A 15,953-nucleotide genomic window follows, 5' to 3' on the forward strand; every position below is an offset into this window, starting at 1 on the left:
CTTTCCCTCCTTCCCTGTTTCACTTTCCCCACCCCCCCATCCCTGTTCCCAGAATAATACCCCTTTCAGCAAGAGTCCTAGGCTCTGATTTCTGCTGGGAATGAGAGCTGAAACCCTTAGAATGTTGCTGCCTGGAGGTTGTTTGTCATGAATCAGTTATTTTCTTAGTGACTCTGCTGAAGAGTCACAGCAAATCTAAAAACCAGATATCAATTTACCGAGCCCTTTCCAAGAAGGAAGTGGAATGCCAAGGTACACTGAGAGATACAGAGACATTTTGTTCGATGGACATAAAAGAGAAATGCAATTCAAGGATCAGGATCAGAGAAGTGAGGGGCGCCTGGGTGGCTCAGTTGGTTAAGCGCCTGCCTTCGGCTCAGGTCATAATCCCAGGGTCCTGGGATTGAGCCCCGCATCGAGCTCCTTGCTCAGCGGGGAGCCTGCTCTTTCCTCTCCCTCTGCCTGCCGCTCCCCCTGCTTGTGCTCTCTCTCTTTCTCTCTCTGTCAAATAAGTAAATAAAATCTTAAAAAAAAAAAAAAAAGAAAAGGATCAGAGAAGTGTCAGCTAAACTCAATCTGAATAGATTAAGTTGCAGTCTTAATTTTTAAAATTTTCTCTCACATATTCTGTGTCTGCCCTCTCAGGTTTCTTCCTCTTTTTCTCTAACTTACTGAATATATTAGATAAAATTACATTGCTCCAGGGTAAAAACCATTTACTCTATCATGAATAAAGTGCCCGGAAAAATAGGCTCCAGATATGGGAGACAGTGATTTAGACCACTTACGACTATTTTACAAATTCTAAGACAGGGTTAGGAATTTTTTTTTTCCAACTAAAAACAACTCAGAGAAAGTATTAGAATACACAAGTAAATAAATTTAATTTGGGCGTTTGGGTTTTTATGTTGAGAGAAATATAACAATGAGGAGGCTTCTTCCATCTTTATCTACGCGAGAAAAATACTGTTTTTATAAAGTAACATTCCCATTCATTCAACAGATATCTATCAAGTGTGTTGATTTTGAAGACGTTGCTGTTAAAGATTTTTAAATCTTATTTCCCTTTTCGCAAATCTAGCGGGACATGGCATTTTGCCCGTTGGGCATCTGACCCATTCCCTCAGCCCGTTCCCTGAGCTTGAAGATATAATGACTTGAGTTATTTTAGATCAACTTCTGTGAATGTTCTGATAAACTTCACTTTCATTAGAACACACTCAATTAAACTAGACTCATCCCAGAAACAGTACTGTGCCGGGTACGGCACTCCCGGGATATATGGCAGTAAGCAGGGCCCGGATCTGCCTTCACAGAGTGTATATAAAGCTAGAGTGTGATTTGAAGTATGTGATCTTGTTCTACCTTTTTGCAGTTAAGCTTTCCACAACATCTGCTTCCTGATATGGAGATTAAAAAAAAAAATAGAAAAGTGAAGTGGCTTAACCTGTTAAAGGATTTAAGAAAATCAGAAAGTAGTATGGTACCAAGAAATCCAGAAAGAGTTGATGCATGGAGAAAACATTGAGGGAGGGAGGACATAAGTTAGTTGTGGAGTAAGAAACTCAGATTTTGGCTTAATTCACAAAGCACTTGCTAAATTGGTCAGTTTGTTAGCAGTAAATTTTTATCATTGAATTCTCTTAAGGGAAAAGGACTTTTTTTTTTTTTAATGCCTGGAGGCGCACTAATGTCAAAAAAGCACTGATTTGCAGAAGAGTATTATTTGTGGTCAGGAAATTACATAGTGCCAACAACAGGGAAAACACAGCCTCTGATTGCTTGGATGGAGAGCAAGCCAAGGTTTATGGCAAATGGGGCCGTTGGAAGGGAAGGTGAAGTTAGGGAAGGCCATGGTGTTCAATGAGAAATGCCAAGATTTTGGAGAAGGGAACAAAGCTAAAATTGTGCCATGTGGGTAGAACTGAAAGGAAAGAGCCCGACTAGGCTGTTCACCATCCTTCTTCCCTTCACAGTTTCTGTTCATGACCCTGCCCGCCCCCACCTTGTTGCAGCAATTTGTAGCTACTATGGTTTCTAGTCAGCCATGCTTTCTTCACTTCCCTACAAGACTCACTGCGGGTGAGGTGGAAGAGAATGTGTGCAGAAAGCTGGGGAAAGGCTGAGGCTAGGCCACTGTGATCCAAAATCAATTTGGAAGAAGGGACGTTTCTGTGGATGCTACCCACAGTTGTCAAATTGTGGCCAGTTGGCTTTATTAACAATTAGACTATTATTTGTCACCAGAAGTCTGTTAAAATATTGTGAACCTACCTCTGTTTATGAACATCATTATTTCCACTTAGCCATTTTTAAAGAAAGCCCACTATTATGGTCATGACTTTGCTCAGAAGTAAATGGACTTTCCTGCTCAGGATCATTCTTTAAGGGTCATAATCAGCTTTAGCTTCTAAGCCTGACCAAATCCCAGCTAATCACCCAGCCCCTTTGGGACAAGGTGCTATGATACTCTAGTATTAAGATTATACCTTTAACACTTATTTGATAGACAATCTTTGCATCTAAAATGAAATAAAATAGGGGCACTGGGTGGCTCAGTCATTAAGCGTCTGCCTTCGGCTCAGGTCATGATCCCAGGGTCCTGGGATCGAGCCCCACATCGGGCTCCCTGCTCAGCAGGAAGCCTGCTTCTCCCTCTCCCACTCCCCCTGCTTGTGTTCCCTCTCTTGCTGTGTCTCTCTCTGTCAAATAAAAAAATACAATCTTAAAAAATAATAAAATAAAATAAAATGTTGAGTCTATTTTTAATGTTGACAACAGATAACCATATATAAACATTTTATCTGAACTTTTTGGTATCTTAACCACTGAAAATAGAGTATGTCCAAAATTAAACTCCTATTCCCTCCCAGACCTATACCCCATCTGCTCCCTCTCTCGGTAAATGATACAACAACATCCATCCACTGAGTCTCAGTCTCGAACCTGAGAGTCATTCTGGCCTCTTCCCAGCTCTTTGATGACCTGAATGTAAAGTTGGTCTTTAACCTGAGCAGCTGTGCAGTAGTTTCTTAGGCCAAGAAACAAATGCATCACATAACACTTCTTTTCTCCATTTCTTTTTTCCTTTTTTCTCTCTCTTTCTTCCTAAGTCTTCCTAAGATACTTACTGAGTATCTGTGACAGGCTAGGCACTATACTAGTGCTGATTCTTTGGCCTCCAGGAGCTCATAGGCTAGCAGCAGCTGAAGACATGTGAGTTACAGTACAATGTGATAGGCCCAAAAGAAGATGTACCTAGAAGCAAGTTGCATTGAGCTTGTAGAGCAAGTCAGCCCTCACAAAGGGGGTGCTGCTTCCTGAGTTTTAAGTAGCACTTTTGAGAGAGCTACGTGGTTAACAGGAGAGAAACTCTTGGGCAGAGGAAATAGCATATGCAAAGTCAGAGGTGTCGAACCAGCTCATGGCAGGTTGGACAGTGGTATAGAATGGCTTCCAGATCACCAAGTGCATGGGGTGGCAGATGAAGCTGCATGGGGTAGGCAGAAAGCAGATTATGAAGGCCAAGAGTGTAAGCTGAAGAATTTTATTTCTAGGAAATGGAAGTCATTGAAGATTTTGGTAGGCAAGTAAACAAATCAGTTTTGCATTTTAGAAAGGTCACTCTGGCAGAGTATGAAGAATGAATTACAGGTCAAAGGAACCTTGAAAAAGGCCTGTATTACAGGTAAGGTTAGTTGTGATACCGGAAGTGGCAGAGAAAGGTAGAGCTACAGAGGTAGAGACTGGAGGAGAGATGCTTAAGAGGCTTTGATTCAACATGAGTTTACAGGAGAGAGAGGGAGCCTGGATGGGCTTGGGTCTCAGGTGGAAAGATCACAGAGATAGAAAGCAGAAGATGGAGGATGGGTGGGAGAGAATAGGAGTTCTCTTTTGGGTATTTGGAATTTCTTTGGCTTATGGAATCATCCAAGTGGTGTTTTCAAGTGTGCTGTTGGGTGTACAAGATAAAGAGGAACCCATGGGGACAAAGAGGAAGACAGCAGGCAGAGGAGGAGGTACAGGAGATTCATGTTGAGCCAGATGCATGGAAGGGAAGACCTTTAAGAACAAGTGATCATCAGGGTCAAATGCTCTCAGCAGTTCATGTGACAATAGGATTCAAGGACATTATTAGTGACCCAAGAAGAACAGTGTCAGTAGCAGGGTGGGCATGGAGGCCAGCTGCAGCAGGCTGACAGGAGGAAGATGAGGAAGTGGTGTGTGTGTTCCTCTTTCAAAACGATGAGGCCTGGAAATGGGCCGGTCATATTCACAGCTCTCTCACCAGTACCTAGCTGAGCCCTTGACACAGTGTGCCCTATAATATTTGTAATAATTTCATGAGAGGAGTGAGAGATTCTGGCAATGGCCAAATCTGGTCCCAGGATCCAGAGAGAGCTTCTGGGATTGGTTTGCCCTTGGCCACGAGACAATGGAGCATGTCAGTACACTAAAGCAGGGGGGCCACTGCAGGAAGAGATCATTAGGGTACAGGAACAAGATACAGGATGGAACAAAGTTCCCAAGGAAAGTGCGAGGAGTCGATCCATAGCATGGGTAGAGGATTGCGGTGAACCAGAAGAGAGAGATGGCTATAGGATTTGTAAGGATGAATTCACAAAATTATCAAGAACTTGAGAGGCTCACAGGTGAGGTTTTTCTCTGCAAGATAAGAATGTAATGTCATGTGTGAAGAATGAGGCAAGAGATGGGCACCTGGGTGGCTCAGATGGTTAAGTGTCTGCCTTCGGCTCAGGTCATGATCCCAGGGTCCTGGGATCGAGTCCCGCATCAGGCTCCCTGCTCAGTGGGGAGCCTGCTTCTCCCTCTGCTTCTCTCTCTCTCTCTCTCTCTCTCTCTCTGTCTCTCATGAATAAAAAAAAAAAAAAGAATGAGGCAGGAGAGATAGGATAAGATGCCTGAGAATATGGATGCTTTGGTCCAACTGACTTGGGGATCAAAACTGTTACGGACCAGGTACATGAACCCTATCCTTGGTTGAAGTAAGAGCTGGGCAAGGGCTCCAGCTCTGGCCTTGCCCAGAATCCCATCTCTAAGGATGAAGCATGTAGACCCACCTCTGTGATGCTCTAATTACCTCCCCCTACCTTTGACCTAGTTCACTGTGCTCTGAGCTTATCCCCCTTGATCACGCTCTAGCTTTTCCCCACTTAAGAACAAGGACAAACTACAGTGGCAGATTTCCTGATGCTAATAGTGGCAGTTTCCCACTTCTAATAGAATGGAATTCTTCAAAAGCAAATGTGTTGCAGTTGTTGGTTACATGGAAAAAAAATGCATTAGCAAATCAGTTAAATGGCATCCTATTATCATTGCTTCTTCTTTTCTTCCAGAAGTCTACTATGCAACCGTGTACTGGATGCCTACTGAAAAAACAGTGCAAGTCAAAAATGTACTGGACAGGAATGGGGACGCCTATGGCTTTTACAATGACTCTATGAAAACCACAGGCTGGGGCATCCTGGAGATCAGAGCGGGGTATGGTTCTCAGACCCTGAGCAATGAGATCACCATGTTTGTGGCTGGCTTTTTGGAGGGTTACCTCACTGCCCCGTAAGTACTTCAGTCTTCAGTTGTGGTGGAGAACTACCAGGCAACTCTGTCCCTTTCTTTGTCCACCAGTGGCTTTGTCTTCCTGACATTGGACATTAGAACCGGAAAGTAGCTGAGGTCCCTCTCATGGGATAGAAACATGATCAGAATCCCATTTTTACCTCCAATCAGTACCTGCTTTGGAAGGAACAAAGCCCCCAACTGTGGCATTCTTCCATTCTTGTGGCACCTAAAATCTTTCTTTTTGTGAAGCTGTTTTAAAATACAGCTAAGCCATTTTATCCTACTAGCCATTTATTGTCTGGTAGAAAGAAAATGATAGGTGGAGTGACTGAGAAACACAAAACACAGAGGATTCGTTAAATTTAAAATGTAAGAACATTTTTTTCAACAGTCTTAAAACAATACTTTCAAGTGGGCAAAAATTTTAAGTTGAAATCCTGATGTCTAATATAAACAGTCCTTCCAGTTCTGTTGTTACTTAATTCTTACATCTTTCCCTGTGTCTTATGAAAATAAGGATGTAGTTAATAATAATGCAATCAGGACACATCCTTTTCTGAGATAAGCTCTTTAAGAAGGTTGCAACTCATTTAATCAAGCCTCATCCCTTCTTTGATATAAAAAGTGTCTTGATGACTTGGCTTTTTTCTTTTATTATCTGTGACCTAGACGCTTGAGGGCAGTTTAACCAAACCCTATTGTGTGCTGTTACCACCTTTGTAAGGCACCTTGTTAAGTGCAGTGCCAATCTTAATTTGTTTCTAAGTGCTGGAGATTATATCAAATGTTGAATAACTAGTTCTTGTGTTTTAATATCTCTTTTTTTTAATGAACTAGAAATTCCTGTTTTTCTTTTTATACCAAATTTTTGTTACTCTACCATACAGGTCCCCCTAATGGTAAACTACTCAGAGATGTATAAAGCTTGATAAATGGATTAAGATTTTAAAAACGTGTTTAGGGGCACTTGGGTGGCTCAGTTGGTTAAGCATCCGATTCTTGATTTCGGCTCAAGACACAATCTCAGGGTCATGAGATTGAGCACCCTTTCAGGCTCTGTGCTGGGCGTGGAGCCTGCTTAAGATTCTCTCTCCCTCTCCCTTTGCCCCTCTCTGCACAAAAAAATAAAAAATAAAAAAAAGTGTTTAAATTTATATAAATATAAATATATATAATATATAATCTGAACATTTCATCCTTCTCTATAAATCTATATTTACTGTGTATCTACTAGTTCTGATTGCATTATTTAAATTGAGTTGCAAGTTTAGAGAAATAATTTGGGCTGAAATTGTGTGGCTATAAATACATTAGGTTATCATGAGTGCTATACATAATGGGCCTTTAAGGGAAACTGTGATTTGAGGGAGCAGCTCTAATCTGAGGCTGTAGTAAGGATGAGCATGTCTTCTGTGGGTATGGGTATCACAACAGGAGCTTTAGGGAATTTGCCAGAAGGCTTCTGATGAAGGTGGAATGTCTGATATTCTTATGTCTCAGGAAAACATAAATTTTAACATCTCACTTCTAGGGGTAACTTTATCATTTTACCCTTCTTCTTTTTTTTTTTAAAGATTTTATTGATTTATTTGACAGAGAGAGACACAGCGAGAGAGGGAACACAGCAGGGGGAGTGGGAGAGGGAGAAGCAGGCTCCCCACTGAGGAGGGAGCCCGATGCGGGGCTCAATCCCAGGACCCTGGGATCATGACCTGAGCCGAAGGCAGACGCTTAACGACTGAGCCACCCAGGCACCCCTACCCTTATTCTTAATATAAAGCATTGATCTATCCTTGAGTACCTTTACCCATTAACGAGGAAGATCCATAGAAATATGGGTTAATATCAATTCTATTAGTAACTTTTTTTTTTTAAAGATTTTATTTATTTGACAGAGAGAAAGCGAGCGAGAGAGAGCATAATCAGGGTGAAAGGCAGAGGGAGAAGCGGACTCCCCCCTGAGCCGGGAGCCCGACGTGGGACTCAATCCCTGGACTCCGGGATCATGACCTGAGCCACAGGCAGACGCTTAGCCGACTGAGCCACCCAGGCGCCCTGTTAGTAACTTTTTAAATACTTCTATATTAGAGTAAAATTACTTAAATTTTATTTCTTAAAAGGAAAACAGTTAGCTATTATTCAGTAACTGGGTTTTTTTGTTTGTTTACTCTGCATTTTTGCCCAGTCTTTCAAAGAAAATTTGACATGTGTGAGTGTTTTAAGATGAAAACAACTTCCTGGGGTACCTGCGGGGCCTAGTCAGTTGAGCGTCCAACTCTTGCTTTTGGCTCAGGTCATGGTCTCAGGGTTGTGAGGTCGAGCCCTCTTTTTTTGGGGGGCTCTGTGCTGGGTGCGGAGCCTGCTTTAGATTCTCTCTCCCTCTCCCTGTGCCCCTCCCCCCACCACCGACCTGCATGTTCCCTCTCTCACAAAAATAATAAATAAATAAATAAAAACAACTTCCTGCATATTGTGATCCATTTTGAGGATCTGGCAACTGAGTCTTCCCTCCCTTCAGGCCAGTAGTAGCACCTGTGAGCAAATGATCAGGAGTGAGGAAGGGGTGGGTCTAGTAACCTCAGTGAAAAATGGATCATTAAGATAAAGTTGGGAGACTCTTCTTGGGAACATTTCTGCTGCAGAGAACAGCCTGGAAAGAGGGCTTGAATCATAAATACTACAACAGTCCAAAAGGAAGGCACCTCATGGGCCAGAACAGTCAAAGAAGGCTTTGTGGAAGGAGTGAGTTGTGGGTCTGGTGATTGATGGGTGAGAACATTCGGCTTGGCTGGGAAGAAGAAGAAAATAATTCTGGGCAGAAGGAAACAGAACCAAGTACTGAAAAAAGGCAGTGAGTCTGAAATGAGTAAGTTGCATTTACAAATGAGCGAGGGTGGAGTAGAGGCTCCATTGATTAGGCAGAGGGCAACAGGTTTAAAAAGGTAGATGGGGGCCGTATCCTGGAAGGCTTTGGATGGAAGCCTGGCTATTCAGCAGTTGTCATTCTTCATTTCAATCACAGAGTGCTCAGAGGTTTCCTGAATTTGAAAGACAGCATCTCTGTTTTGTATTCATTACTGACAGTTCAAGGATATCACCTGCACCAAGGATGGGCTTCCCATAGATGCAGTACCAAGAGTCTTGAGAGGACCTCTGCCCTGCAGAGACTTTGATAGATCTCATGGAACAGAAAATGTTGGTGATCAGGAAGAACCGTGACAAAGAGCCAAAGGGGCTGGATGGAAGAGAGAAGTCAGGTATTTGTATATTTGAAGAAGAAAGAGAAAAAGAGAAAGAGAAGGAGTGGATAAAAAGGGAAAAGAGGAAGGGAGCAAGGGAGGAAAGAAGGAGAAGGGAACCAAAAAAGGAAAAGGAAGCATTGCAACCCAAACTGTTGTTAGAAAGACATTTCCCATGAGCACCTCTTAAGAGACTGTCATTCTAATCGCATTCCTGAAAAGTCAAATAAATAGGGAAGATTTCCCAGCTTGCATTGAAAGGACTTACTCTGTGCCTAGCTCAAAGCTCACAATAGTGGGATGTGACCCAGCATGCTTAGAACATCCCTGGCAATGGGCTGGAGAAGAGACAAGAAGAGAGGAGGCCATCGATTTCCTCCCTATGGTCCAGGAGAAGGCTTGTCATATATTCTGACGCCCAAGAGCTCATTTTGAAGGAAGGAGATCTTCGAAATGGAATGGGGAAGCTGGGCTCCTGGTGATAAGAGCTCCAGGAGGGAGACAGAACAGAGGGCATACTGGAAGGATTCAAGGATTGCAACTCCCAGGCTGGAGGCACCGCCAAGGACCTGCTGCAGTTGGCCGCACAGCCGGGCAGCCCACCGACACTCCTGACGGAGCTGTGAGAGGCAGGGTGGCTGCCTCTAAGCAGAGCTATTCGGCATTCTCTGAAGCAAAGCAGAGGAGCTTAAACTGTCAACCCTCGGGAAGCTGTGGCTAGAGTCACAAACCAACAGAGGAGGACTACAAGTCACGGGCAAGGGTTTTGTTTGTGTCTGTTTTCAGCTACACATGGGCAACTGTCTGAGAAGCAATAGCATCTTCATACACAGACATCAGTTTTTCAATCTAAAACCTATACTCCTGGAGACTGTTATTTGGAGGTGTTTGCAAGGTGTGATTCCACTTACCAAGACACAGCTTTGGAGCAAGAGCATCTGCGGGGGCGCTTGGGCTCAGGTCATGATCCCAGGGTCCTGGGATCGAGTCCCACATCGGGCTCCCTGCTCAGCGGGACGTCTGCTTCTCCCTCTTCCTCTGCTGCTCCCCCTGCCTGTGCTCTCCTGCTCTCTCTGTCAAATAAATAAATAAAATCTTAAATAAAAAAAAAAAGAGCAGCTGAGCCTGGTTTGAGAAGGTGAATTTATGCTAAAGGCCAAAAGAAAGAGCCACCTTTTCTTGTTTTCCTTTTTTTTTTTTTTAAGATTTATTTATCAGAGAGAGAGAGTGGATGTGCACGCACACAAGCAGGGGGAGGGGCAGATGGGAGAGAATCTCACGCAGACTCGGTGCTGAGCGCAGAGCCTCACGAGGGCCTCAACCTCACGACCCTGAGGTCATGCCCTGAGCTGAAACCAAGAGTCCCAAGCGGAACCGACTGGACACCCAGGCACGCACCTTGTTCTCCTTTCAGCTTGCAAAGTTGCTCAGGCAGCTGCCAAGAATCATGGGAAGTTTAGGGCTGCCATGTTCTTCCCACATCACCACATTTAAAATGGAGTGATATTCCTTATATTCTCCAGAACCTTGAGGGGAGAGAAGTGTGTGCAAGGTTGGGTATTGTGGTAGGAACAGTTGAGATACTGTGATAAAGAGCTTGGTTTAACTACCTTGGAGGAAATAATTTGCTCTTTACAACCTATGACATACTTGCGAGGCCAAACGAAAACAAAGAAATATCCTGAAATCCTTCATCATTTCATCTGAAGTGTTCAGGAATTGGTTGCTTCCTTGAACTCTTACAACACTCTCCAGAGAACAACTGGGCCCTGGGCCCAGCCCTCTGTGCTTTCTCGCGAAGCCCCAGGCCATCTCCAGTCCTGCCGCTGCACCGTTATCCCAGGGGGGAGAGTGGAAGCAGCAGGTCTAGCCGGGCCACATCGTGGAGGCAGCTCTAGACATTTCCAGGGGCTTCTGTCACTGTCTTGCCCTTCCTCATGCCCTCCCGCCCCCGCCCATCTCCTGAGCAGCCGCTCCCTGCAAGACCCTGCCATTTCCATGCAAACATTCCTTCCAGGTGGGCTCCTGAGCTCTCCCATGCTGCCCTGTCAGCCTGTCACACATCCCTTTCCAGCAACTCTTAGCACTGCCGTTCTCTGAGAGCCAGACGCTGCCTCCCCCACATCAGTTGAAATACTGCTCAGCCCCGCAAGACCCATCTCACGTGCTGGCTCCTCAAAGCGTTCTCCGATTCCATTCCCACTGGATTGAGCTCCTCCTCTCCCCTCCACCATCTGTTAGTGCTTTGGGGGAGATCCCTGTCTTATTCATCTTTATATACCCCAGACACCTGGCACAGCGCTTCTGCCCCCAGCAGTTACTTAATTACATTGCTGATTAGGTTTAATTGAATCCTGTGCTGTTCCAGTTCTTTAGGGATGAACCAAAAGTGTGAGGTACATATTTCCATGTAATGCAGTGTCTAGCAACCGTGGCCAAATGGAGTTTCTTCCTTAGTTTTTTAACTTGATGGGCTGACTCCCTAATCAGAGTATCTCGTGTCTCACTAATGATGTAAAAGCTGATAAATAGTCCTGGATGGGTCTTAGTAAAATGAGTCATGAAACCTTTCTGCAAAGAATGATGATGAGGGTGTGAGTACCAGGTCTGCTCCAGTTTTTAATAAAGTGGCTGAGCCTGTGTGTGGCTGAGGCAGCGGCTGAAATATGTCCTCTGGAATTCTCTAGTTGGAGTGAGCCAGTTCACTGCAGCAAACACATGTTACACTGCCTTGTAGGGGTCAGGGATACTGCTAAACACCGTGCAATGAACAGGACAGCCCCCACGACAAAGAATTATTTACCAGGCTGTGGGGAGGGGGAGAAAGGCCGGAGGTGGGTTAGCTCCTGAGCACGTTCTTTGAAGAGAACTCCATTTAAGTTGGTTGTTGACACAACAGTTGGTAAAACTAGGATGAAAGGAGGTTCTAGCAATATTATGGCACAAGTAGAGGAAGTCAGTCAAAGGTGGTCCCTTTTGTTTCTGACCTACTACCAAGAAATACCTCAAGAATCTCTTCCATAGCCCCCCGTTGCTCCTTCGATGCTAGAAACTCAACATGCTTCCCACTCAAGACGGTAGGCAAAGCAAAGTGAGACACATTCCCATCCTCAAATATATCAAATGGCCCAAGAACTAGTAATTATTTGGACCTTCCCATGAACACAAGGTTCTCCTCCTGATGATGATGACGGCGATGGTGATGACTAGCCCTTATATGGCATTTAAAATGGGCCAGACACTGTTCAAAGCATTTTACAAGTTAACTTACTTACTCCACAACACTGTGATGTACATATTATTATTCCCATTATTATTGACATGAACACTTGAGCACAGAGAAGTTAAGTAACAAGCCAAAAGTCACAAAGCTAGTAAGCAGGGACCAGTTTGTCTAGCTACAGAGTTTCAGTGCACATATACATGTATGCACGCAGGTGGCTTCGTTGCTATGGGAAATTCTAGAGGAGCTTGTTATGGTCTCAGGGCCAGAAAGTTAAAGCAAGTAGAAAAGAGAAGAAGACAGCTCCTAACAGGTGCTAAATGATATGGTATTAACGTGATGCAGAAAGACTCAGGGTAGGGTGGGAGTATGTGTGTCTTCATGATTTTCACATGCGCATGCATGTGAGAGAAGTAAAGGTAAGCAAAGTCTTCGCCAACTTAGGAGGAAACTTACTGACTTTACACACCGCAGAGCTGGAATCAACATAACACATCCGTGAGGTGGATCCTAGTGTTGGCTCTGCGCGATGCGAATTTGGAAGCATGGAGAAGTTGGGCAGCTTGCTTATGGTCATGCCGCCTAGAAGTAGTGAAGTCAACCTTTGAATTCAGAATTCAAAGTCTCTACCCTTAACTGCTGTCCTCTATTGCTCTACCACACAAAAATGTAGAATCCCAGACCCAGGGATCAGAGAAGGGCCTCAACCTGAGGAAAGTGGACTGTATTCCTCAGGGCTCCTGAATGGGGCAGGATATGTTATCTCAAGGTGGAGGTGTCTCTTCCCCTGCTCTGAATGTCAGAATAGAAAAATCTTGTCTCCCCACCCCCAACCAAAAAAGAGAAATAAATGCTCCATGATTCCAGTCCAGTTACCCCCCTCTATACCTCCAAATGTCCTATCTACTGTTATGTGGACATCTTCAGCAACCACCCCCAAGTCAAGATCCATGTTCCTCTGTTTCAAAGTGTCTCAGCCTCGGCCCTATTGACATTTTGGGTCAAATAATTCTTTGTTGTGGGGGCTGTCCTGTGCATTGCACAGTGTTTAGCAGCATCCCTGACCCCTACCCACTAGATGCCAGCAGCACCTCCCCCCACACACCCCCTAGTGTAACAACCAAAAGTGCCTACAGACATTGTCAAATGCCCTGTGGAGGAAAAAATCACTCCACTTGAGAAACCTAGCTCTATTTTGAAATAGACTGAAAAATTGAGAGGATCTAGAACTCTGGATGGAGGGTAGACAGCGTACAGTGATGAAGACTTTGGGAAAGAATTATGAAGGCCTTTTTTGTTTCTTTACCTGAATGAGCCTTGTGGCTTACAAATTATTTTTTCCAAAATAGAACTTTGTTTTTATATAAAACATTGAAATTTTAAGAAACTCCTGATGGCAGAACATGTTACCATAGCCATTTCTATACAAACAAATAACTTATTATTTAAACTGAGTCAATTCAGAATGTTTCACTCCTCTTCCAAACACTTTATCTCAGAATGGACTGGTATTACTGCAGCATCTTGGAGGGAGGGGAGATGTTTAATCAGTGGTTGTCCTTTGTCCTTCTCCGGCATCCACTGAATTGGAACAATCTTGTTCAGTCTTTAGCTTGGATATTTCCCTGTGTGACATCTGATGAGGTTTCTGTGGTGTCCCTGGTCTCCAGCTGTATAATCAGTGCCACCTGAGTTGGCAGTAGTCACCACAGCTGGTCCAATGTCCACTTATTCCACATCGGGCCATACCAAAAAAAAAAAAAATGTTTGACTTCTCCCCAGAGCTCACTGAGGTATGCAAGGCTCATGAGCCCAGACAGCCCAGGCAGCCATCTCCACTTCTCCATGAAGCCCTGGGGTGGCAAACTGTGGGTTGTTTCCTCCCCAAGCAACTAAATCACGTCATCAGACTCACAGGGAATTTCTGTATTCCATTCACCTGGAGTATGAACCCAGGCAGAGGGTCCCTTTCTTGTCACCCACAGACCTGTCTAGCTTTATTGCTGTTCTCTCCCTCCGTTTTAGAGGTGGTAGTTAGAGAAACGTGATGAACTTAATAATATAAATGTGGCACCATAAAAAAATACGTGAACAAAAGTTAAATGGGATAACTCAGTTTTTTAAAAGATTTAGAAATAATTTGAAGGAAAGGCTCTCATGAAGTGAATTTATTGAATTCAAGGATCATAAAAGATTTCAAAGGATTTTAATGTTGTTTACCTAACTGGCAATAGAACTATTCTTATTTTATCAGTTTTAATTCTGGAAATTACTAAAGGATATCTAAAGTTCCAAAGTATGGTGAGCCAAATTCCTGTTCTTGGAATCTGAGTCACCACCTCCTGTTTACAGTGCCAACCTTCCTCAGTCAGTAAAAAGCATCAAATAAAAACCAGAACCAGGACCTTAGATCAATTTTCAGTCCAGAGAGCATTGCTCCAAACTTAGAGTAAAAGGTACATAAAACATATAGAAAGCATTATAGTAATATAGTGGGTCCCAAAACAAGATTAAACATCTTTCGAGCCAGAAATAGAATAGAAAACAGTGATGAAGTGTGGATCTGCTGGGCTCTTGGCATGAAACAGGCAGAGACAGCCATCCCCGCTGACGGGTGAAGGCCTCAGGACTTGAGTGAGTTGAGTCGAGGCTGAACCGAAGTTACCTCGATGCTTTTGACAGTTTATAAAATTAAGAGGCTACAGAATAATTTATACTGATGTGCATCCTAGTGTACAGATTATAAGAAACCATGAGCTTGCGATTGGGGGTGGTTGGGGTGGGCCAACAGGAACCAAATCATCCATGTGCAGGTTCAATTACAGATATATCTGCAATATCCCCATAGGAAAGAAGTCCCCAAAAAGCCACTATAAGACCTGGTTTTCACGGAGTCAGATGCAGTCATTTAGGGAAAAGTGAGAGGAGGGTGGTGGAAGTAGGGAGATAGAAAAAAAGAGAGAGAATATGAGAATAGAAACAAATAACTTGAATAACTTTGCATACCAAAGTTCCAAAATACGCAAAGAAATTGACTGCTAAGTAAAACAGTCAACAAGGGACGCCTGGGTGGCTCAGTCATTAAGCATCTGCCTTCGGCTCAGGTCATGGTCCCTGGGTCCTGGGATCGAGCCCCGCATCGGGCTCCCTGCTCAGCAGGAAGCCTGCTTCTCCCTCTCCCACTCCCCCTGCTTGTGTTCCCTCTCTCGCTGTGTCTCTCTCTGTCAAATAAATAAATAAATAAAATCTTTAAAAAAAGAAAGAAAGAAAGAAAAACAGTCAAGAAAATCAACAATGTCGTGAATACACTCCAGATTAATTTCATAGAATGGTTTAATAAAGTCTTTAAATATGCCTAAGACACTCTTAGTTATAAATGATGTAAAACTTGAAGAATTTATGAAACAAAAAAGGAATAAATAAGAGGACAGGTAGACTTTTAAAGAAACGGTGAAATATTATAAATGAAAGTTATGGAAATTAAAAAAAATGATAAACGGGCAAACCCTGAACTTGACACAATCAGAGAAAAAATCCGAATCGGAAATTAGTATTGAGAAGTTTACATAAAATATTTCCCAAAGAGATAAAGGGTAAAAATAATGAGAGACCTGCTATTACAGCAGTTTGATTAAGACACTCCAACATACATCTATTAGGAATCCCAGAAAAAGTGACTAGAGGAAATTGCAGCTAAGTAATAGTTGACAGGGTAATAGTTGAGAATTTATCAACATTTAGAAAGACATGAGTCCTTAGTCGGAAGACACATCTATTAAGTTACTACAACATTGTGGGCAAAACTACAGAAAATTGGGGATAAATAATCTTATAAAAAATGTTTTTTGGGGGAGAGGGGCAAAGGGAGAGGGAAAGACAGAATCCCAAGCAGGCTTCACGCCCAGTGTGGA

At 43.4% G+C, this 15,953-nt stretch overlaps 1 protein-coding gene across 1 annotated transcript in view; it reads left to right on the forward strand.

Moving 5' to 3' along the window:
• Positions 1–15,953, forward strand: part of PLBD1 (phospholipase B domain containing 1) — a 54,144-nt gene that overhangs the window by 5,508 nt on the left and 32,683 nt on the right. Inside the window, exon 2 of the mRNA XM_025879899.2 lies at positions 5,358–5,577. Within this exon, the coding sequence (XP_025735684.1) occupies positions 5,358–5,577 (220 nt within the window). The remainder of the gene's footprint in view (positions 1–5,357; positions 5,578–15,953) is intronic.

Source organism: Callorhinus ursinus, unplaced genomic scaffold (genome assembly GCF_003265705.2).
Source record: "Callorhinus ursinus isolate GAN/ISIS: 27379988/994484 unplaced genomic scaffold, GSC_fseal_2.0 scaffold27, whole genome shotgun sequence".
Classification (NCBI taxonomy): domain Eukaryota; kingdom Metazoa; phylum Chordata; class Mammalia; order Carnivora; family Otariidae; genus Callorhinus; species Callorhinus ursinus.